This window comes from Hemibagrus wyckioides, linkage group LG26, assembly GCF_019097595.1.
Source record: "Hemibagrus wyckioides isolate EC202008001 linkage group LG26, SWU_Hwy_1.0, whole genome shotgun sequence".
In the NCBI taxonomy this organism is placed as follows: Eukaryota; Metazoa; Chordata; class Actinopteri; order Siluriformes; family Bagridae; genus Hemibagrus; species Hemibagrus wyckioides.
Genome location: NC_080735.1, coordinates 21,125,049 through 21,149,722, shown reverse-complemented (window position 1 = coordinate 21,149,722; position 24,674 = coordinate 21,125,049). Strand labels below are relative to the sequence as shown.

The window sequence follows — 24,674 nt, the reverse complement described above, 5'->3', positions numbered from 1 at the left end:
GAAGCCACAGTAGTGATAAAGTACAGAATAAACTGTATAACTGTGTTATACAGATATGCCATTGACCCTAATGACCCATGCCATTGACCCTCAGTATGCCATTGACCATACTGAGAATGGTTCAGAAAGATGTAAACATGTGGCTGGGATACAGTGCAGACAGGTTATTAAAAAGCAATTAAGTATTTTTCAGTGATTTAAAAAGGTTGATATTTACAAAATATTGCACTGGTTATTTACAGAAAAACAGTGAGAAGAGTGATGATGTAATATGTAGGGGAAAATATACAAATAGTTGTCTTGGTAATATACAGGTATAATAATTTAGTTGCAGTAAATCACAAGTTATTGCACTGATGAGCAATAAATAAATAATATAAACAAGTAACTGGTCCTGCTGGGTGCTAGAATGTGCAGTGTGAGAGAGTCCTTAAGGTGCATAATATCTGAGGAGAAAATCCCCAGCTGGATACCTGAGTCCCTGTGTGCATTTGTGTGTAGGGGAGAGAAAGATTGGGAGGCATTAGAGATTGGAGTTCAGAAGCAGATTTTGGGACAAAGGTGGCTCTCCTCCTCTGGGTTCTGAAGGCGGTGCAGTGGAGCCACCGTCTGGATGGGAGCCACTCGAATGCAGGGTGAAGAACATGTGAGGGGTCATCAATGATCTTGCCTGCTAGTCCGAGTGCCTGCTGGTCGTGAATGTACGAGAGTGATCTGACAGGCCGGCCGATGATCTTGGAGCACACTGAGATGGTGCTCTGTAACCGGTTCCTGTTCTATAGGCTGGTGGAATAGAACCAACAGGTTATGGAGAACATGATGATGCTCTCTATGAAGGTGTAGTAAAAAGTCAGCAAAATGTCGCTGCTGACTCCAAAGGAGCTGAGTTTTCTAAGGAGGTACTGCCGTTGGTGACACTTCTTGAGAATCTACTCAGTGTTGGAAGAGAATTGCAGCAGGTGGTCAAAGATGGTTCCCAGATATCTGTATTCCTCAACCAGCTCCACTGGTTTCCCATAGATAGTGGTAGTGACAGCGGCAGCTAGATCCCTCTGCTTCCTGGCAAAAGTCACCACCATCTCTTTAGTTTTACTGATAGTTTAGTTTTAGTTCAGTTCCAGGTGAGAGCTGTCATACGACTCCACAAACTCCTGCAGAACTGGTCCATGGTGCTGTGAAGGGCCCGACAGTGGATCTACTCAAGGGCTGAGTAGATCCACAGTCATCTGTGTACAGAATGAAGAGCAGCAGTAAAAGCACACAGCCTTGTGGGGAACCAGTTGAGGTGTACTGGAGGCCAGAGAAGATGTTGTTTATCAGAACTCTCTGACCTGTTGGTTAGAAAGTCCATTATCCACAGAATTAGCTGGTCGTCCATATAAAAGCGGGAGGAGAGTTTGGTAGCCAGTATATGGGGCTGCAGGGTGTTGAATGCTGAGGAGAAATCAGCAAACAGGAGTCTGGCAGAAGAGTCGGGGTGTTCCAGATGTTTGTGTACGGTGTCTATGATGAAAGTTTTTGCATCATTTATGCCTCTGCCTGCCCGATATGCAAACTGAAGTGGATCCATCAGTGAGTCACTCACTAGCAGTCTTCAAATGATGTGTAAAGACCTACCTCTTCCTGAAACACTTAAACTAGCACTTGTGTGCAAAAAGTCTGTGTGTTCTACATGTTGTATTTTATCCCAAGACATGTCATGATATTATTTGTCTGTGACCTATTGAATAATATACAATATCAGTATATTCAGTGATAGTCATTGGTAAGACTCTCTGGATAAAGACATCAATGCCATAAACGTGAAAGTGATGGTAATGCTGGTGAGCTTGTACCTCTCCCTTATCAAGACTGCTTCTTTTGAGGATTTCTTCAAGGCCATTTTTGTTTTTTTGACAGTATGGATATAACCAAATATAAATCTTTAATTGGTTATTGATCAGATATGTTCTAAATAAATACACATACAGATACAAATAGGAGGCACATTATTTTCTCTTTTTTTGTCAGTGATGTCTTCAGGTTGATGGTTGTGCTTTATAGGCTCATGGTGTAAGGTTTCAAACACACCTCTTAGACAGAGTCTGTGAATTCTTGTAACTTTTAAATGCTTTGAAAACATCACACAACACACACTCAAGGTGGCTCAAAGTCTCGAGAAATCCACCACTCAAAATCTGCAGTGGAAAAACAACCAGAAACAACAAAATAATAAAACAGAAAACAACATCAAACATAGAAAACATATGGACATTTGAACAAGAAAACAGAAAGAAAAGAAAACACACCACTGGAAGCAGCAGATAAAACATGCACTCTCAAACAGAAAGGGAAATCCAGGCACACCTCTCAGCTATCCTTTGGCCACATCAGACTGTATATTTACACATCCACCTGTTTGCCTTGGGTACGTATACATTATTGTCAAAATCTTTAACAAATGCCTTCTGCTTGTGATTCTGAAGTGATTTCTCTATATTGAGCTAAAGAAGATGTTTGCTTTAACACAATAAAAGCACAGCAGTTCCTTCAATCAAAGTCAATGTTACATCTAAAAATAAACCGGCTCTACTGGTTCTCTTCTATAGCTCATGTTTAAATAGGTAATATATTAATAATTGTTTGAACATGAGTTTCAGTTGCCATTCCTTATGTTTCTGATCTATATACAGTGGATACTCTCATTTTATCAAAAAATGTTTTTGGTGTTCTTAATGACAGTTAAATTTTCTTTTAATATTTGCATGTAATATAACACAACAATATTTTTGGTTAATAAATTCATGATATACATGATTTGTTAAAATTATTTATTTAAGTAGTATGTATTTTAGAAATGTTTAGGTTTAACACACTTTTATTGTGCGCTTATTTTGTCTTGTCCATGTGGTGATGCTGTCATTTTTTCATGTGCCCTTCACATACCTTTAAGTCCACGACAAACTTCCACCCATACTCACAAGATCTCAGTATACTCCACCTGGGTCAAGGTTTCTTTAAGGGTGCATCTCACTCTTCTCCGAAAGAGAACCATCGCATCAGACCAAACAAAACAGTGTGAAATCACCACATTAGGTGTTGTACATACTTTAACATGAACACTGAAAGGAAATGAAAATGTTAAAATATGTGTGGAATATTACAGCATTTATGTAAGTTTACCTTATTATGTGTGTCCTAATATGAGTTCATCATAAGGATATTTTAAAGGGGAGAACTGAGTTATATTCCTGTTAAAAGTAATAATTACAGTAATGTTTTTGGGAATTTGATTTAGACCAGATTGGAGAGCTCATATTCTATGACATGGAGTCAGTGCCACTCTGTATAATGTAGTATACTGCACATGTAACTCTATTAACAACAGGATAGCTCATGTTCTGATTATGATACATAAAACTCCAAAGCCAGTGTTTAAGTTACTGAGACCAACAATGCACAATGCAGGGTAAGACAGGAATGCAGATGAACCAGAATCTCAGCTGAGGTGTAGTTGTCTATTGTAAAATGACATTTAAATATTTTGTTGTTATTTTGTTGTGTCAAAGCACTCTGGGGGAGGAAATAATTATGCAAATTTTATCAGTATATCTATATTAATGTGATTCTTACAGATTATCTCACAATTCCACCTGTTCAGCCTCTTTGAATTTATGCCAAGCTGGTAAGGGAGCATTCTAAAAGAGACACAAATGTTCCCTGTGTGTCCATTTGCATTTGACTGCATTTGACTAGAACTAGCACAGGTGAGTGTCATAATGCAAAGAGTTATTACTGCTAACAGATAACTGTAATGAATAATTAATTAAAATTTAAGATCTTTTTTTTTACTTTCATTTTTTTGCATTTTCACAGATATAGTGAACTTTTGTCATGTCTTACCTTTTTTTCCCTAATCATTTATTTAAATGTGTTAAGGATTTAATTATTATAATAATTGGTTAGGATGAGAACATGGAAAACAGAAAACAGAAGCTAAGGTCTAAACATCAAACAAGCTATGGTTATGGCTTAGCAAGAACAATGAACAGGAAACACATGTGGCACTGAACTGCTCCCAGTTCCCATGTGCTGCACGCTCAGCACCAAAACATGAGGGAAAGATTTGTGACAGACATTTTCTCCTTCTACTTCTTCTTCTTCTTCTTCAGAATCAAGTCATGCTGCTCTTCCTGATATTAGCGTTGTCCTCACTGGTGGACTCGGCTCCTCTCATTAACAAGTCCCTTCCGCTGGACTGTGAAGACATTTATGAGATAAGGGTAATGAAGAACGCCCAGTGGAGTGGAGTACACCATTGACCCAGCAGGGTCTAAACGTGTAAAGGTGTACTGTGATATGGGTTACATGGACAGCAATGACCACCATGATGGGAAGTGGACAGTGAGTGTGAACATAAATCTGTTAAAGGCTGAGTGAGAACACAGTAATGGTAAATAAAGGTTTGCCTCAGGTTCCCTTTCGATGCTGAGTCATAACTGATGCTATGGGAACACTCTGTTGAGGAAGTGTGTCTGAAGCTCTGTGTGTACACATGCCAATTCATTGGCTCGGATAGGACACGTGACAGAGGAATATGCGCCAGAATGTCCATATAAGGGCATCTACGTCACATCCATTCAGCTTTTTTGTCTTCAGGAAGCACTCACAGTTGTATGTGTGTCAATTATCTGTCCGCAGGTATGGCGTTTGAGAATTTTAAGAGGTGTGTGCATCTGTGTCCGCATTTTATTGCAGAGGATGACCCACACTCTTTGCGTGGTTTGTTTTGGGGAGAAGCATGCCCAGTCGCCTATCGAGTGAGCCGGCTGAGTGTATTGTGGGAGATTTCCTCCTCGCAAACTCCAATCCCATTTACCGGCCACGTTTCTGCACTTCACAGATGGAGTTCTGTCATCTCGGCCAGAAGGGCCATGAAGGAATCCTGACGTCTAAGGGCTAGGGTTCCTGGGAGCATCCTCCTTAGTGAGGCTTTCCCTACCTTCTTCCCCACGGCATTTTGGGGGTCGGTAGGGCTCCCGTTTTCCCCTCGTAAATCTATTCCCCCCGGTCTGTGTCTGCCAGTTTCGGGATGCCGGGGTGGACAACACGAGGTTGACACCTCTTTCAGACAGCCTGGCAGTGTGGAAACTTCTGCCAGGTGTCTCTCAGTGGGTCCTAGATACCGTAGGGGAAGGGTACAGGATCCAGTTCTCCACCTGTCGTCTTCCATTTCAGGCAGTGTTGCCCACAATCGTCGGCACACACCAAACTACGTTCCACCAAGAGGAACTTGTGCATGGATGCTACCCTGCCGCTGTTGCATCTCCAGGACATCCATGTACTTAATTTCCTGTACGACTGGCTCGTCCTGGCCCAGTTGTAAGCCATGGCAGCCTCAGGCTGTACCCCGAGTAGTGTGTACTTTCTCCTTCTCAGAGAACCACCTTCTTGGGGGTAATTTTGAATTCCACCACAGTGCAGGAATGTCTATCTCCTGCTCGGGTGGCTTCCATACTGTTAGCACTGGATGCTATTTGGCTAGCACACTTTTACAAAGTGCATGGATGCTACCCTGGCACCCTGCATCTCCAGGTCATCTGTTTACTGAATTTCCTGTATGACTGGCTCATCCTGGCCCAGTCGTAGGCCATGGCATCTAGTCATTGGGATGCTGTGCTTGCCTATATGAAGCTCTAGGCCTCAGGTTGAACCCAGAAAAGTGTGTACTTTCTCCTTCCCAGAGAACCACCTTCTTGGGGGTAATTTTGGATTCCACTGTGGTGCAGGCATGTCTGTCTCCTGCTCGCGTGGCTTCCATACTATTAGCAGTGAATGCTATTTGGTTTCATGGTGACAGCAGCCAACATTCAACGGCCAAAGCCATTGGCCATCCAGTTGCTGAAGCCCGGGGAGTGGTGGCTCCACCCTCAGGAGGTGGAGACCGTTTAGCAGATTTATGGCCGAGTGGATGTGGATCTGTTTGCCTCCGAGGAGTCAACACACTGTCCGCTGTGGTACTCCCTCTCTCATCCAGCCCCTCTGGGCCTGGAGGCTCTGATACAGACCTGGCCGAGGCTGCGTGTGTACGCCTTTCCCCTGGTAGCTCTGCTCCCAGATGTCCTAGCCAGAGTGCTCCACGATGGGGTCCACCTTCTTCCAGTGGCTCCCTGCTGGCCCACTCCACTTTGCTTCGCGGACCTTTGTCTAGACGGTGCTCCTTGTGAGATTCCTGTAAGGAAAGATGTCCTCTCTCAGGCACTAGGGGAGATTTTCCACCCCTGCCTGGAGATGTGGAAGCTCTGGGTCTGGCCCCTGAGGGGGACCAGTTCCTAGAGGCAGGCCTCTCATCAGAGATTGTGAAGAGGGCTCCCTCAACTAGGAAGCTGTATGCTCTAAAGTGGAGGCTTTTTAGGGTCTGGGGCGCTCAGCGCGAGCAGGTCCCAGTGCACTGCCCGATCGGTGCTGGGATTCCTACAGTCTTGCCTTTCTTGGGGCTTGTCCCCCTCTACTTTAAAGGTGTATGTGGCTGTCATTGCTGCAAACCACACCCTTGTCCTCAGTGCCTCCCTAGATAGGCACTCTCTGGTTTCTTGCTTTCTGCACGGTGCCAGGTGGCTGAGGCTTTCCTGCAGACTGCGCCTCCCCTCCTGGGACCTCTCGGTGGTTCTGGACACGTTGCTGGAAGCCCCCTTTGAGCCCATGGAGTCAGCCTCAGAGAAGTTTCTGACCCTTAAGATGGCTCTACTTTTAGCCTTGGCCTCCCTTAGATGGGTAGGGAATCTGCAGGCTCCCCTGCAGTTTGCCTCTGGCATGTCCATAGCTATATTGGACCACAGGGCTGGATATGTGCCAAAGGTGCCCAGGATGGCCGGTTGTCCGGTCATCCTGCAGGCCTTCTGTCTTCCACTGCATGACTCTGAGGAACAGGAGAGGCTGCACTTGCTCTGTCTAGTCAGAGTCCTTAAGACTTATGTCCACTGCTCCAGCTCGTGGCGTAAGTCCCACTCCTTATTCATCTGCTTTGGGAGCCAGAACAAGAGTATTCTGGTCTCCAAGCAGTGCTTTGCACAGTGTGGTAGAGGCCATTACCCAGGCCTACAAGATGCGTGGTTTTGCTCATGGTATCGCCTCTAGGGGTCAGAGCTCACTCCACTAGGGGTGTCAACTCATCCAGTGCCCTGGCTAGGGGTGTTCCTCTCCAGGAGATTTGTGCTGTGTCAGGCTGGTCCTCTCCACACACTTTTATCAGGTTTTATAACCTGGACCTGGACCCCACTCCTGGGTCTCAGGTCCTTCAGGGCTAATGGGTGTTCTGTTCCTGGTCCGCTCATGCTCTCTCACAGCCCCTGGGACAGACATCGACCAGTGTGTGGCAGCGTGGGCATTGACATTCCCATAGTGTCAGTCATGATGCAGCGTCGAGTTCCCTCGAAAGGGAACTACAACAGGTTACTTATGCAACCTGGTTCCTAGAGAAGGGAACGAGATGCTGCATCGCTGGCCACACCCTGAGCGTCCTCTCGTGCTCCCTTCAGACAAAAGGCAAGCTGAAATGGGTGTGACATAGATGCCCTTATATGGACATTCTGGCATGTATTCCTCTGTCACATGTCCTGTCCGGGCCAATGAATTGGCGTGTGTGCACACGGAGCTTCAGACACTGGGGCACCATTGAGAGCATTCTCACCAACTGCATCACTGTGTGGTATGGCGGATCCACTGCCTCCTGTCGAAAGACTCTGCAACGCATAGTGAAAGCAGCCGGCAAGATCATTGGTGCAGCAGATGGTTCACTCCCATCAAACCTCTACTTCAGCCTCCTGCCTTCAGAGAGAAGGTACCGGAGCCTCCAGGCTCACTCCACAAGACTTTCAAACAGCTTCATCCAACAGGCTGTCAGGATGCTGAACTCTGTCCATCATGTATCTCCTCCCATACCTACTCCTGAACTCTGAAACTACAGCTCACCCACGCTTCATTGCACATTAGACACTTTATACTGTCGACAAAATTCTATACACACTGAACTGTTTACAAACACTTGTTCAAACATTACGTTTCAGCATTACATGCACAAACTATTTCGATCCGACAATGTTTTGCACTTTACACCTTACAATATTTATTGCACTACTCATACTGCTGCTATTGTACATATTGTACATACTGTTTTGCATCTAACTGTTTGAATGTTTACATTTATCTTCATGTTTATGTTCATCTTTACATCTATCTTCAGCTTATTTGTACCTTAGAATATATTTGTATATTTAATAGAATTCACTGTTTACACTTACTCAGACATATATTTATTCAGATGTTCAATTTATTTTTCACTGGTTTATTTATATCTATATATTACAAGTATACTGCTGGTACCGTCACAAAAATCTGTTCTCTGTTGCACTGACTGAAATTACAATGTTAATACTGACAAGAGAAGAGAAACGGTATTTTGGTTCCTCGGTATGTCTGCACATATGGTGGTATTGACAATAAAGAACCTTGAACCTTGAACTAACCTGTTGTAGTTTTCTACAATCTACTAATTTTTACAAAAAAAAAATTCACATGAACATCATGCCGTATAATCCACCAAACTCAGCGGAGAATCAATGGCAAATCAGAGACAAGTTTTCCAACAGCATCTAGAGCAACAAACAAACAAGCAAACAAATTAATCTAATCTAAAACGAGACTTGTATAGTGCCAAAATACATTGTTATTATTAGTACTATAATGGATAATTTTATGAATAATCCAAGCTGTAGTCATCAAATTTATTACTCTTTATATACTAATTATTCTGCAGCTTATAAAAGAACACTTGATGAAACATAACATTGAGGAGGATGTTGACTGCACTACTGACTACATCAACTTCTGTATGGACATTGTTGTTCCAGTAAGAACTGTATGATGCTATAAAAACAACAATCCCTGGATCACAAGTGACATCAAGGGACTTCTGAACCAGAAAAAGAGGGCCTTTAGGGATGGTGATCAGCAGGAGCTTAAGCGTGTGAAGAAGGAACTAAACGTCCAGCTCAGGGAGGTGAAGGAGTAGTACAGGAGGAAGCTGGAGCAAATGTTACAGCATCATCTCCAGACAGAGGAGCAGCTTCAGTGACAGGTTGCTGTCACTGCCCTGCTCCACTGACAGACTGAGGAGGTCGATCCTCCCCCATGCCATGCGACTCTTTACTGTAATTCCACTCGGAGTGGGAAAAGTCAGTGCTGACACTAATCTCTGTCCTGGACTGTACAACAAACTACACACTACGCAAAATACACTCTGGTTTGCACAGAACTCTTCAATACACTGAGATTTGCACAGGACTCAAACACGCAGTTTTTGCACATAAACAGTTTTTGCACATCACCTCAGTAGGTCTGTACCTTTAAACTCTTATTTTTTTGCTAATTATTTATCTTATCTTGTATTCCTTAAAGCTCTGTATTTATTCCTTAAATTGCTGTATTTAGTATTTTTTTTCTATATTTTGTTATATTGTGTTATATTTTGTTATTTGTTATATTTTTTGTTATATTTTTGTACCCTTAAATTTGAGTATTTAGTATTTTTTGTTATATTCCTTCTTATTTTATCTATTACCAGTGTTTGTGGATACTGCTGGAAGCTGTAAATTGAATAAAATATCTATCTATCTATCTATCTATCTATCTATCTATCTATCTATCTATCTATCTATCTATCTATCTATCTATCTATCTATCTATCTATCTATCTATCTATCTACACACATCAATATTCAGACCTCAGGCAGAACTACAGACTTCAGCAGAGTGCATGGAATTAACAGAAACACTGACTTTTTTATGAATTCAACAAATCTAAATAGTAAATAGTTGATTTGTCAGCAAATGGTGTTATAAATTATCTTTAACACATTACCAAATGTTTAATTTGCTTGTCCTTCACACTGTCCTCTGTTGTGTGGTGATTCTTTGTCCTATGTGGAGGATGCTGGTACAGCTACTGGCCGTGCCACAATACCAACCCCAATGGCCTGTACAAATACAGGAATGTGGGCACAGCATACGCAGGGATCATGTGGCAGTCCTGGAAAGGTAACTATTACTCTATGAAGACCATCTTGTTGAAGATCAGATGGACAAATCTGGAAGATATCAGAACCCCTTAGCTTTCCAGACCTAGAAAGGTAGGTGTCACGAGGCCTGAACACCAGAGGGAGCCATCGCCCGAATATTAACTGTTTCTGCTCACTTCCGGTTCAGTGACATATAAAAGCAGCACGCTATCTCAGTCTGATTGCGAAGCATTGTTTCCTTAGTGTTACCTGCCAAGCCTTGATTTATCTATTGTCTAGTTTCCTCGTGTATGACCCTGCTTGTTTTCTTCTGACTTCGTTTTCTGGACTAGCGTTTTGGTTTTGACTGTTTCTTCATAGCTTTCTGGTTTTGACCCTGTTTTTCCGTGACCTCGACCAAGATCTTAGCCTTCGGCCCTTTACATCGTCCGCGAATGGATTCTAATACTCCTACGTCTGACGGGACGTTACAATAGATGAGTAGAATAGAGAGAAAGTGTAACATCTCTGAATGCTACTGGTGATGGATTTTCAGTAAGATTGCAAGATCTACTTATAAATTAATCCTAATCTTTAATATTTCGGTTTATCCTCTGGTACATGCCCAGTAATGTCATCCATTCTCTGCTGTATTTGTGTCCTTAAGTAATGAGATAGGTAGAGGATTCCATATATTTTAGTTTAATTAAAAGATTTTTTTTCTTAACAATGTCTCACCTCCTTTGTACCTCTTATAAGTAATAAAATTCCAATATATCTTGAAGGAAATAAATACTAAGGAAATACAGTCCAGTCTTTCATTCCTAATTTTAGTAACAACACACCTTCCCTATTACTCATTTCATTTACATGAAACTGGAAAAAAGGCTGCAACTTTAAAATGTTAATGAAAATCAAAATCATTTATATGAAAAAATTCATCATTATCATGATGTGCAGATGACACACCTACAGCTAGATGGGCTCCCCTTGTTTTGTGCCAACAGAAATGTAGCTCTGTGTGGTAAGGCTTGTGGTGGTGGCTTGTGTTTCTACATAAGCATGGAATGGGGCAGGAAATGGTGCTTGTTTCCCATTACTGCTTATTACTGGAGGGGTTTATGATTGTTAAATGAAAACCATTTTTTTTACCTTGGGAATTCACCACTGTTTTCTTAGTTTGTGTGTACATTAATCGCAAATGCTAAGGAAAACTCTGCACTATTAGTGAACCAGGGAATCCTCACCATGTTAGTTGTTGCCAGAGATTCCACCATGCAAATCTCAGATCAGTGCTCCCTAAATTCCATCAGTATGTGGACTTTGCAATGAGATGCAAATGTACTGGATTGATTGCACAAACATCTCGACTACTCAGACCACATCTCAATGACCAGGTTCTTTCTTACCACAGTTCATGGGCATAGATTGTTTGGTGAACTGGGATGTTTGGATGCTTTCCCCTTACCACTTTCTCATGTTCATTCAGGTTTGCTGGCTTTGGAGTGATTGGAAGCTTTCCTGTCCCAGGGAAGTCTGCATATCTGTGCCACCTTCTGGCTCTCGCTTTTAGCTATACAGTCACTAATTGCTTTATAGGTCAATAATAGTATTTTATAATCAGTGCAAAATTTGACTGGGAGCCAGTGCAGTGTGGATAAGATTCAATTCAATTCAATTTTATTTGTATAGCACTTTTAACAATGAACATTGTCTCAAAGCAGCTTTAAAGAACATAGGAAACAAAAAAAAACAGTGTAAAAAGTCCTAGATTTTAGACAAAATCATTCCTAGTGTGCAAGCCTGTGGTGACTGTGGCAAGGAAAAACTCACTTAGATAGTATGAGGAAGAAACCTTGAGAGGAACCAGACTCAGAAAGGGAACCCATCCTCATTTGGGTGACACCAGAAAGTGTGATTATGTATTATTCTAAACACTGAAGAGTGTGATATGAACAATGTCCTTTCTGCAGTTATGTACAGTCTACAGTGTGATGTAGAATGTTAATGTGTATTAATTAGGAGATTTTTGTCATCCTAGAAGTCCACTTAGGGTCAGCAGCATTGCTTTGATATACACAAATCCTCACGGTGCAGAATCCAGCTGAAGTTGATCCATCTCCTAGTCTGTGTTCCCGAAGCAGTCTGCTCTGCCTCACGAGACCACTTCCTGAATGAGCATGTGGTTGTGCATAGTCTCTTCACACTTGGTTTATAGTGAGGCTGAAGCAGAATAAGGTTGTGGTCTGCTTCCTCAGCGCAGGCAGTGGGGTGGCCTGTATGCATCCTTTACATTGGCATACAGTAAATCATTAGTCCTCTTTCCCCTGGTGACACATACTAGAAGAAAGCAGGTAATGTTGTGTCCAGAGTAACATGAAAGTCCCCAGAGATTAACATAAGTGCCTTGGGGTGTTGTGTTTGTAATCTAGCAACAGCAGAGTGGATGACATCATATGCTACCTCCGCGTTGTCATGTGGGGGGATGTAAACAATATGAACAATGGTGTGTCCAAACTCTCTGGGCAAGTAATAGGGACGCAAACTTACAGCCAGAAGTTCAATGTCTCTGCACCAGTTGGAGATTTATTTGCTCAGATGCCCCAGGATTACACCACCTCATGTTCACGTGAATGGCGAGTCCTCCTCCTGACTGTGCTAAATCCGGGAAGCTCCATGTTAACATCCAGCATGAGCAAACTGCACTTTCTGTAGATTTTATCATTTTTCATCAGCGCAGCCAGTTCATAGATCTTGTTCGGTAGTGAGTTCACATTTCCCATGATTACAGAAGATACTAAAGGCTTATATCGCAATTTTTTTGCTAGCCACTTAGCCTTTAGCTTAGCGCTGGCTCTGCAGTCATGATGCAGCCTCCTCACCTCGTTAGGTAAATGGCGAACCACTCCGGCAGGGGACTTTTTCCGAGCAAGTACTTGATTTCTCGAATTAACAAGTTTTGGCTTGTGAAAAACCATATTGATAGGATAGATAATCAGATACAACAAACGGACCAGAAGCACAAAAAGCACACACAAAAACAGAAACACCAAAAGCCCAAAAAAGTAAAAGGGACACACGGAGCTGCTGGAAAGGCTGCCACTCATGCCAGACTATATTTTCTATGTTTAGTCTAAATGTTAGAATAAGATACAGAGTGTGACCTCCATTTTGAGTAGGTCCTGAATCTGCTGTTCTCAGAGGATCTTCTAACTTATCAAAATGAATAGAAAATTCTCCTTTAATTAATGCTTAGTCTACAGAAGCAACTAGGTTTGAAGTCAAATCTGCCAATTTACAGAGAATTCAGAATATGGCCGTGGAGTTCTGTAAATAACAACTTATGGAATAGACTCTGTAGACTACATACGATGAGTTAGTGTAAAGGACTTCAAATGTGTTGAATTTATGTCTAGATTTTTGATTGGCCCTAACTAATCATCATGAATAACTATGACACCTTCTCCCCTGCCTGTTAGGCATGGCTGATGAACCTATGATAATAGTAACCTATGATATTAGGTTACTATTAGGTAACCTATGAACCTATGATAGTAATCATTTCATCAACTATAAGTGCATTAGATGCAACCCTCCTGTTGTCTTCAGGTCAATTTGACCCGGTGTAAAAAGTAATCAAAAGTGAGGTATAATTTTATATAAATGAGATTTATAATACCAATTTTTTTTTTTTAAAAAGTGCAAAATATATGTTAAAGTGTTGGAAACAAGCTGACTAAAAAGGTGAAACAAAAACAAAGGTGATCATACATATCTTATCAAAACAGACCGGGTCAATTTGGCAAGTGGAGAGAATAAATGTATAATAAATGGGATGAAAATACAAGTCCTAGCTTCAGATCAAATGTGCTGGCTGTGCATTCACTATGATCTAATTTAATACTAATCAGGTTAATAAAACAAATATTTTGAGTGTTTCTACAACAAACTTGACATAACAGGCCAGCCTTGCCCTCAGAAGAGCTCCAATTACCAATGAAGCCCATTTCATGATTTCGGAGCACCACCTGGACATTCAGCAGGTCAACAATGATAACCTGCTTTAAGCTACATTGCTACACTGCATTGGGATGGGGCCAGAGCATACTATAGCATAGGACATCACCTTTGCTAATTTACACACCTTTACAAAATTACTCTTAGTAACCTCTGACTGACGAAGGCATATATCATTAGCTCCTACATGGAAAAACTGCACCTGGTTACGTATGTAACCCAGTTTCCAGAGAAGGGAAGGAGATACTGCATCATGGATGATGCTATGGGAACGCTTTATTGTGGAAGTTGTGTCTGAAGCACTGTATGAAATCACAAAGATTTACTGGGCTTGATAATGCGTCATGGCTTACACTATGGGAATGCCAATACCAATGCCGCCATTAGCCCATTAGCACTGTAAGACTCAGGACCCATGAGTGGGGTCCTGGACCCTGGTTAAGGGTGTGCAGAGAGGACCAACCTTCCACAGCACAAATATCCTGGAGGGGAACCCTTAGCCAGAGCGCTGGACAAGGCAATACATTTAGTTGAGTGAGTTATAATCCTTAGATGCAAAGCTACACAGCAAACATAGGCCTAAGTGATAGCTATGACAATCCTGCACATGGTGTAGCTTGGAGTCTGGATTGCTTTTGTTGTGGAAGCCAAAGGATCCAAGGGGGGGTACAGAAGGCCTGCAGAAAGGCCAGATGACCGGCTTATAAAAAGCTTATAAACCCTCAGCTGCCAGGCACTATGTAAAACGTGAGAGCCCATTGAACAGGCACATGACTTGCAGCAATGGCTGTCACATATATCGCAATGTAGATGGTGACAGGCCCTCATAGAGGAGTGTCTGCAGGAACTCTAGCACTGTAATAACAGGGCAGTGAATTTTTTTCCGTTTACACCAGAGATTAAAGTTTCACATAGTCTCTACAACCTCGGTTGGGAGACTTGGAGTCTAGGAGTTTCTCCTCAGGGGCCAGACAAAGAGGTTCCAAATCTCAGGGCAGGGGTGGTGCAATCTCCCAAGGAGCACCGTCCTGAAGGGAAAAGAGAAAGCCACAAGGTACAGTGGTTTGACTCCTTGGAGGCAAAAAAAGCCACTTCTGCCTAGCCAAAGATTGAAATATGCATTCCACCACTGATATAAATCACTCTCAGCAAGAGGAATCGGTCTCTACCTAGGTCCAGATCTGGTGCACCAAGCTGAACAAAGGGTGCAAACACAGACTGCCCTAATAATTGGGTAAGGGGACCACCAAAAGTAACCCCTGAGTTTCAGGAGGAAGTGTTTCAGCACTAGAAACACAACCCTCATCTTCATGCAATCTGTGTGCCCTGGGAGACAGAAGCCCTCCCAAATGCCATGAGCGGGGAACAGAGTTTAAATGGTCTCATGTGTAGCTGACCCAAAGGAATAGCTTTGGCCACTATAGTCATAAGCCAAACACCATCTAAGCCTGGACAGCAGAGAGGCATTGGTCTAGTCAGATGTCCTTTACAGCAGAAAGGATGGAATCCCCCCAAGCGAGAGACAGATTTGCCCGCGTCATAGCTGAAGTCCGAATTATCCCCAAGAAGGTGATTCTCAGAAAGGGACAAAGCACCTACTTCACAGGGTTGAGCCTAAGGCCTAGGGACCTCGTGTTGGTAAGCACAGCATCTGAATGCCTGGCTGCCACTTCCCTCGACTGAGCCATGATGAGCCAGTCATCTGGATAATTGAGTACATGAATGCCCCAGGGTGCAATGATGCCATAGCAGCCTCCATGAACTTTGTGAGGGTAAGCAATAATACTAGGCCTAAAGCAAGAACCTGGCACCAGTATGCCTCGCCCAGAAAGCGAACCAGGGGAGTCTTCTGTTCTCTGGCAAGATACCTATGTGAAGATACTTATGTGAGCCAATCCTTGGACCTGATCTGTGACACGAAGACCTTCAGTGTTAACATCTCAAACTTGTATCGTAGGCTCGATCTGTGAGGGGAATACCATTTATGGCCCCTTTCTCAGAAGTTCATACTGGAGGACTGAGGTTCGGTCTATGCCAACAACAGTGTGCAGCACACCCTGAAAGAAGGAGGATGGGAGGCAAACTGGATTCTATAGCCTTTTCCCACAGAACCCACTGTGACACACCCAGCAGATCCTTTCACACTGCCAGGTGGTCTGAGAAAGAAAAAAGACAGTAAGCCCAGCTGCAACCTCATACACATATATAAACTCACTTTTTTGGGTTCAATATTCACAGCTTGTGACCACAGATGAGAACAGGGAGGTAAATGGGGATCATTCGCAGAAAACTGATCTACTACTTCACCTGTTTGTCAATCTTATGCTTTTTTTTCCCCATAATTTCTTAACAAGTCTCAAGATGTTCCTCTACTAGGGGCCAGGTTTCTTCCCTCATTTGAAGGGTACATCCTACTCTTCAGATGTGGAATATTGTGGTGTTTAGATAAGTTTACATTATCACTTATGATCCTAATGTGAGTTCATGGTACGGTTATTTTATAGGGGAGATCTGCATTATAGTCCTGTTAAAAGCCATAATTACAATCCTGTTTTCTGGGACCTGGTTTGGTAGAGTTTGGAGTGCTCTTATTCTGACAGAAAGTCATGTAGCTTGAGGAGCAGGGATGGCCATGTTAGCTGCTCAAATTGGAGTCAGAGTTTTCCCACTCAATCAACTGTGGAAAAGAGTCTGGACAATTAACTCTTGTATTCCCTGATGCCAGATTTTCCTTTGTGGACTACTTGAGGCCAGTGCTAACAAGAAAAAAATGTGCCATGTTTTTTGGTCCACTGAGATGTGGTAGGTTATGTTGTTTTTTGGGATGGACTGAATTTTGATTTCAAGTCAATTTAAGTCCAGAAGCTTTTACTATCATTTCAACTATATATAGCTGATGCAGAACACAGTGAATTGAAACAATGATTCTCCAGGACCGTGGTGCTACATAAAACAACACAAAGCTACATAAATTAACACAGAGCTAAGGTGGCAGGAACAGCTGAACAGTTCACTGCCAGGTCTGGAGGGGGTGCTGGCAGGTGATTCTGTGAAGCCTGATTTGTGTGTATTTTGTGCCACTCCTTTCCTACTGTTCTCATTCCTGCCATGTCACCTGTTCCCCATTAGTCCTAATGTTGTGCCCTATAAATAGTGATCCTTTTGCAGCTGCTTTTGTCTATCATTGTTCTATGTTTGTTGTTTGTAAGTCAGGTTTCTGGTTTTGTTATCATGTCTTAGTTATTAGGTTAGTCTTCCCCATGTCAGAGGTCTGGGTTCACGCCCGCACATTACACTTGATTGTCATTTGTTAAACTAATGTTATGTACTTAAGTTTGTATTTCAAAAAAACCGGATGTGACGTTTTGTAACGGATCTCTGAAAGACGGTGTGAAGGAGGTGACGTAAAAAAGAAGCACCAGGTAATAAATCTTAAGTATTTTTTTTTCTTTATTCCGTTTTGAACTTTTTGCTCTGTTGTAGCACTTTTATATTGCAGTCGAGTATTGTGTGGTATTGATTTCATGCGGTTGAAGGAGGTGTGTTTTATTTATCCTTTTCATCATGTTTGGTCTGTATTGAACTTGATCTGTTTTGGGGTGATTTTAGTGTTTTATATAGTAGTGAAGTATTTGTATGTTTAAAATGTAATGGATTATTCATGCATTTGAACGAGGTGCGATATATTTGGCTTTTGTGTTAAGTCACGTGCTGTTTTTTGGGTGGTGATATGATTCATATTGATCAAAAGTAAGTATCCAGATATACTGGAAGTCCATATTGCTAAGATTGTCTCTAGCAAGGGTTTGAAATTCAGATGATCCTGGCACATGAAACAAGTGGCCTCCCTGACTTTGGAGAAATTGTCCAAATTTGTATAGTTCAAAAGACATTGTGCTTCATAATGAGACGATTGTGTGGTTGGTACAGGGAACACTTTAGGGCATTTGAGCTTACTGCATCACCAACAAGAGAGATGTTCTTTGTAGAACATGGTGATTTAGCTGATTATCCTTTGACTGACTATATGGTTGGTCCTTTGTGTTTGGTGACCTTGAAAAGAAAAGTGCATGCATAAAGCATAAAAATTCAAATTCAAATTTTATTTGTCACATACGAAATCATACATAATACAACATGTAGTGAAATGCTTTTTATGACTGTCTTACATAAAAGAGGAAAGAATAGAAAGAAAACATGTAAAAGAAAGTGTAACAGATATAAAAGTGTAAAAATATAAAAATATAAAAACAAACCCAAAAAAAAAAAAAAAAAATATATATATATATATATATATATATATATATATATATATATATATATATATATATATATATGTATATATAGTACAATATAGTATATGTATAGTATATGTGAAAAATAAAACAATATAAAATAAATATATGTGTAGACTCTATATGTACAGAAGATACAGTGTATGAATATGAATATATGTAGGTAAAAGGTCTGCTAAAGTCAACATTGAAATGGTGATGCAAAAGAGTGTAGTATGTACAGTGTGCATATGTAAGATAAATATATAAATATATATGTAAATGTTTATATAAGGCAAATATAAATGTCTAATTGAACAGGGAGTAAAGTGACAGTGCAGTGCACACACAAAGATGTACAGAGAAGATGTACAGTGAGTGTTATTGTGTGTACAGAGTAGTGCAATATTAGCATGTGCAACAATCAGCTGAGGTAGAATGTTATGTTATGTTGTGTGGGGGTAAGACCAGAGAGTCCAGATCCTAGGTGTTCTGGTTGAGGGCCCGAATGGCCTGCAGGAAGAAGCTCCTCCTCATTCTCTTTGTGTTTGCCTTCAAGGAACGGAAACATTTCCCTGACCTCAACAGAGAGAAGAGTCCATTGTTGGGATGGAAAGAACTTCAATACTAACTCTTTTATTTTAATTTAAACTAATGCTTTTTTAAAATTTATCATTACCATAATCTTATTTTCACAAACTAATTGTATCCCCCCCCTCCCCCCGATTTTACCAAAATGACTTCTCCAATCAAGACTAAGAATTATTATTGGAGAGCACAATTCGCAGAAGGTGATCCTCCAGAATGGCATGCCAACTTCTGTTGATCTCTCAAAGGAAATTGAAAAGGAGATTTTAGATTGCAATTCATGGACCCTGAATTTGACAATGAATTCATGAATCTCATGTCCACATCTAAAATTCCACTGAAAGCGGTATTTGACATCAAATGTCCTTGAGACTACCTCACCCTTGCCACATTTGGATACCTCTCAAAGTGGAAGTACCTGCTCCTCACCATCTGTCACTTTCATCCTGTGACATGGTTGTCATGTCATCAACTTCAGCAAGCTCTGTTGCAAGTCTGTCTCCTGATCCATCTTCAATTTTATCAGTAATTATATTTAGTTAATCTGAATATCGTTTAAATGTCATTTAAGTGCAATAAATGGTGCTTTAAAAAGAGCTGGTGTCTGACAAGTTTTTAACAAATAATTACAAAGCAAAGCATTTTTGTGTTTGATGTAACTTGAAATAAAAAAAAAACTTGTGTTCATGTAACTTGAGCTATTTGGATGGAACCACTGCCCATAATCTAGATGAGCTGTTTGAATGAAATGTTGGTTTAGTGAAACATATATGAAGAGTTTTTAAAAGATGTAAACATGTTCAAACAACTTAACCATTTAAAGTTACAGGAATGTAATTATACTTATTTGATTAAGCACAAATTCACGTTAATTTTTCATCATTCAGTTTTGTCAAAATGCAAGAGTTTGACATAGATTAAACAAAAATCTTAAATGTTAATAATTTAAGTATAAGTTACAGTGCAATTATTGTTACTGGTAACTGCTGTACATCTGATATAGATATGTAACAATGTGAGTCAGTGGTGGGCCTTCATGGTCAGCAAGGCCTTCTCTGCTGGCCTAAACAGCAGTGATCTGAATCACTGACTTTTTAATATATTTTTCCATGAATGTGTATTAAATTATTCTCAATAGTCTATTCTCTACATTTCGTAGATTTTCTCTTGGTTGCGCTGCTTCCAGTAGTGTATATTTATGATCAGAGTATTTATCCAATCAGATTTCAGCCACTGGCTGACGTGTCGCCAGAGTAAAAATCTGCCTTAAGGCCTTCAGAATCAATAGTGCAGGTGCCCGTAGCTTAAAATAAGCAGTAATGAAATTGTTACCTTAACCAATCAGATTTCTAGTTGGTGTCACTGGGGCCATCTAGCAGGCATATGATTACGTCAGCAATTTCCCGTCCTCTGATTGGATAGTTGGAGTAGTCAGAGTCAGTGAACCGCACATGTACATTGTTTCTATATTCACTGCGTCTCATTTCGGATGCTGCGTCCTCCGGAGATTGCAGTTTGCTGCATACAGCATTGAGAATGTCTTTTTTGAGAAAAGTAACCGTAATAAAATGGACTGTTCCTTGTGAGGTGTGAAATACTGTAGAATAATTTCTTTTTTACTGTTATTTAACGATTGATTAGTATCTATTGCCGTGGCATCCAGGGGCGATTTTCATTTAAGGGGGGGCTCAGCCCCTAATGAGGGTATAATAGTAAAAAAATAAATAAAATAAATAAAATAAATTAAATAAAGGTGTGACTAACAGGGTAGGATGGTAAACTTGCAGCATTCCACTGTATTGCATAGATGTGTATAACATTTGAGTACTGAACAAGCCAAATACAAGTCTTCCTGATCTCACACACAAACCACACACACACACACACACTTGTCCTCTGATCCTTGCGGTCTGCGGATTGAAGAACGTGCTGAAAGACGGGGAGGAGCCGAAGAGCCGCCGTGTTCACATGAAATTTAAAGGGAACTGAGGCGATTACCAATCTGTGTACAGTTTATGGAGAATCGCAGAATTTTAGGAGGGCTGAGTAGAAAATGGCCTAGCCACGCCCATGCTGGCTTCATAATGATGGTATAGAGGTAAATTAATTCAGGAAGGACACCAGTGAAGGCCTAGGTGTGAAATGCACGGCCCACCACTGGTGTGAGTACATGTCAGATATTTATTTGGCATGGTGCCAAACAAACAGTCAAACACAGTCTCAGTGTTTAGGTCTAGGCTAAAAATATAATTGTGCAGTTAAGGTAAAGGTGCAGGGTTCGTGGACAGAGTTTTCTGGTGAACTGGGATGTTTGGATGTTGTTGCACCCCAAGTCTCAGGTTTGTTGATGGTGGTGTGGCTGATCACCTAATGTCCCAGGATGTCCACATATTTCTCACATTCTGGCTCTCCTTTTCATTTATCTTGTCTAGGTAGATTTGATAATATCAACAAACCAGACAAAACTGACCATGAAAACCATTACCAGGAGTGGAGATAATACACACCCTTGAGAATCAAATGTTCTGTGTTACTCAATTTTGAATGAATGTGAAATGGAATCAGTGCCACTCAGGATGCAAGATGCTCAGGATTAACAACAGGATTCCTCATTTTCTAATTGTTAGACAAATGTTTCACAGCTTAGTGTGAAAACTTTGTGATTAAAACGACAAACAAAAGAAAAGCACAATGCAGGGCAAGACAGGAATGCAGATGAACCAGAATCTCAGCTGACGTATAGACATTTATTCGAACTCGCATAGCTGTAGAAACATGCAATTCTTTTTGTGTTTGAAGAAATAAAAGCAACATTAAAATAAACACTGTTTCAAAGCACTGGAGGAGCAGACCACTGCATGGACATGTTAGGTTACATTCTGATGAAGTACCACAAATTAATTCTGCTAATCTTATCATTATCTCCTTCTTAAAGGTAATTCTTACAAGTGTTGTCAAACCCTCATCATTCTCCAGCTCAGAATCTTACTGATAAACTGTTGGATTTGGGCCAATCTGGTACAGGACCAATATAAAAAGAGATGCAAACAGTGCTGGAGCATAACTTTGTATCTGACTAATAGAATTATATTCTGTACACTCGAACCAGCACAGGTGAATATCATTACTACTAACAGAGAACTATAATGAATAATTCATTTAACTTTAACAGCTATACTTATAACTTTAATTATATAGAGAAATTTATTCATGCAATGCAAACATGTATTACTGTTGTTATTATTATTATTATTATTATTATTATTATTATTATTATTATTATGTGAATAATTAGTTAATTAAATCAAACTAATTAAAGTTACTTAAAACAAGTCATTTCAAAATCCTTGAAAACTATTGACCGGCATTTAATTATTTAGAAAAAATTGTGGACTGTTTTATTATATATTTAATTTATAATGCTTGAAATGCTTTTAGTATTATTATTATTGTTATTATTATTATTATTGTTATTATTATTATTATTATTATTATTATTATTATTGTTATTACAGAATCAAGTCATGCTACTGTTGCTGATGTTAGCATTGTCCTCGCTGGTCCACTCGGCTCCTCTCTTTAACATGTCCCAGCCACTGGACTGTGAAGATGTTTACAATTTCAAGATAAGCGTAATGAAGAACGCCTCTGTTCCCAATGGAGTGTACACCATTTACCCAGCAGGGTCTAATAAACCTGTGAAGGTGTACTGTGATATGGGCTGCCTGGAAAACGGTAGCCAACACAATGAGAAGTGGACAGTGAGTGAGAACATGAATCTGTTTAAGGCTGAGTGAGAACATGAATCTGTTTAAGGCTGAGTGAGAACACTTCAAGTTGCTTCAGGTTTTCTGAAATCTACTAATTTTTCTCATTGTTTTTTCCCCCATGTATACTATGCTGTATAATCCACCAACCAGGTGATTCAGAGGAGAATCAACGGCAATGTGAGTTTCTATCAGCCATGGGCGCAGTATAAGACTGGATTTGGTGATCCCGCTGGTGAATACTGGCTAGGTGAGAGAACACTGTGTAATCATTTTATAATCATAGGAACATACAAAAGCAGACTTGATCACCTGTATGTGGTTAATGCCAGATATTTCTTAAATAGAAATACCAGCATATCCAACAGCATGTAGAGCAGGAAACCCTTTAACTCAAAAATAAATAAATAAAACAGACCTATTATGGATTCTATTATGAATAGTTTTAGCTGTAATTATCACATGAATGACTCTTTATATACTCATTATTCTGCAGCTTATAAAATAGCACTTAATGCAACACTTTCTGTTACAAATTTCATCATTTTAGATGCAGTGAGTGTTAAATAGCAAATGTTAAATATGAAATCTCTTTATATACCCAACTCATGGTTTGGAATTATTTTTTAAATAAAATCCAGGTCTGGAAAACATATTTTTGATGACCAACACGGAGAAGTATCAGTTGAGAGTGGACATGGAGGATTTTGAGAAAGGCAGTGCCTATGCCCAGTACACTACATTCTCTGTCAACCAAGAGTCCACTAACTACATGCTGAATATCGGAGGCTACATCAATGGAGGAGCAGGTGAGCAACTCAGTACACTCCACATCTAATACTGAAATTATACACATCAATATTCAGACCTCAGACAGAACTACAGACTTCAGCAGAATTGGAATTAACAGAAACACTGACTTTATCTTCTGAATTAAACAAATCTAAATAGTAAATTCTACCTGAATGTCACCTGACAGGTTTGATTTGTCACTTTTGGCACTTTACACATCTTGATCTTTAGCACATTAACGAATGTTCAATGTGCTTGTCCTTCACACTGTCCTCTGTTGTGTCTTTTTCAGGTGATTCTTTGTCCTATGTGAATGGAAGAGGTTTCTCAACCTTTGACAAAGATCCAACAGGATATTGTGCAGAGAATTACGCTGGAGGCTTCTGGTACTACTGGGGGTACTGGTCACAATGCCATTACGCCAACCCCAATGGCCTGTACAAATACGGGAATGTGGGCACAGCATACACAGGGATCATGTGGCAGACCTGGAAAGGTAGCTACTACTCTGTGAAGACCATCATGATGAAGATCAGAAGGATGGGTCTGGAAGATCTTACAAACCTTTAGCTTCCCAGACATACAAAGAATGGAAATGGTGACAGATCTCCAGGAAAATGACAAGATCTACTTATCCATTAATCTTAATCTTCAATATTTGGGTCTATTCTGTGGCACATACCCCTGTAATGTCCTTCATTCTCTGTTGTATTAGTTTCATTTCTTAATGGAATAAGTAGAGGTTTATGCATATTTTAGTTTAATTAAATGTTTTCTTCTTAACAATTCACACTTCCTTTGTACCACTAATAATGAATGAAAATCAAATATATTGTGATTGAAATAAAGATTGAGTAAATGAAGTCTGAGTCCAGTCTTACATTCCTCATTTTTGTAACAACACACCTTCCCTATTACTCACTTTATTTACATGAAACTGGAAAATTTTTTTTAAAATGTTATTGGAAATCTTCATCATTATCATGGTGTACAGATAACACACTGTATGACACACACTGTACTATATCCTCATCATGTGCTGACTGGTTCTGTCAGTCTTTTACATTCATGATCATCTCACTTACAGGAAAAAATACTCTCATTTCCTCATACTTGAGGAGTTTGTTTTTGTAGATGTGTCTTTTTGTTTTTTTGTACCATTCCCAAATTTTACTTTTCCATTCATAATCACACAAATTCAA

General features: G+C 40.4%; 1 protein-coding gene across 2 annotated transcripts; it reads left to right on the top strand.

Moving 5' to 3' along the window:
• The first annotated feature begins 17,330 nt into the window (after window positions 1-17,330).
• LOC131347160 (microfibril-associated glycoprotein 4-like) lies at window positions 17,331-24,335 on the top strand. 2 transcript variants are annotated; one of them, XM_058381090.1, is made up of 6 exons: window positions 17,331-17,473; window positions 21,849-22,027; window positions 22,429-22,674; window positions 22,834-22,930; window positions 23,322-23,489; window positions 23,765-24,335. In XM_058381090.1, exons 3-6 carry the CDS (start codon window positions 22,438-22,440, stop codon window positions 24,040-24,042), a joined length of 780 nt encoding a protein of 259 aa, XP_058237073.1. In that variant the 5' UTR covers window positions 17,331-17,473; window positions 21,849-22,027; window positions 22,429-22,437; the 3' UTR covers window positions 24,043-24,335. The 2 variants fall into 2 exon arrangements, with proteins under 2 accessions (XP_058237073.1, XP_058237074.1); XM_058381091.1 differs by lacking the exon at window positions 17,331-17,473 and having other exon boundaries at window positions 21,823-22,027.
• The last annotated feature ends 339 nt before the right edge of the window (window positions 24,336-24,674 follow it).

Bases quoted from the DNA above. Each gene is read 5' to 3' on its own strand.
- LOC131347160 (XM_058381090.1), top strand. From the start codon at position 22,438: ATGCTACTGTTGCTGATGTTAGCATTGTCCTCGCTGGTCCACTCGGCT. The intron at 22,675-22,833 runs GTGAGTGAGAAC...TCCACCAACCAG, and splicing joins AACACAATGAGAAGTGGACA to GTGATTCAGAGGAGAATCAA. The intron at 22,931-23,321 runs GTGAGAGAACAC...AATAAAATCCAG, and splicing joins CGCTGGTGAATACTGGCTAG to GTCTGGAAAACATATTTTTG.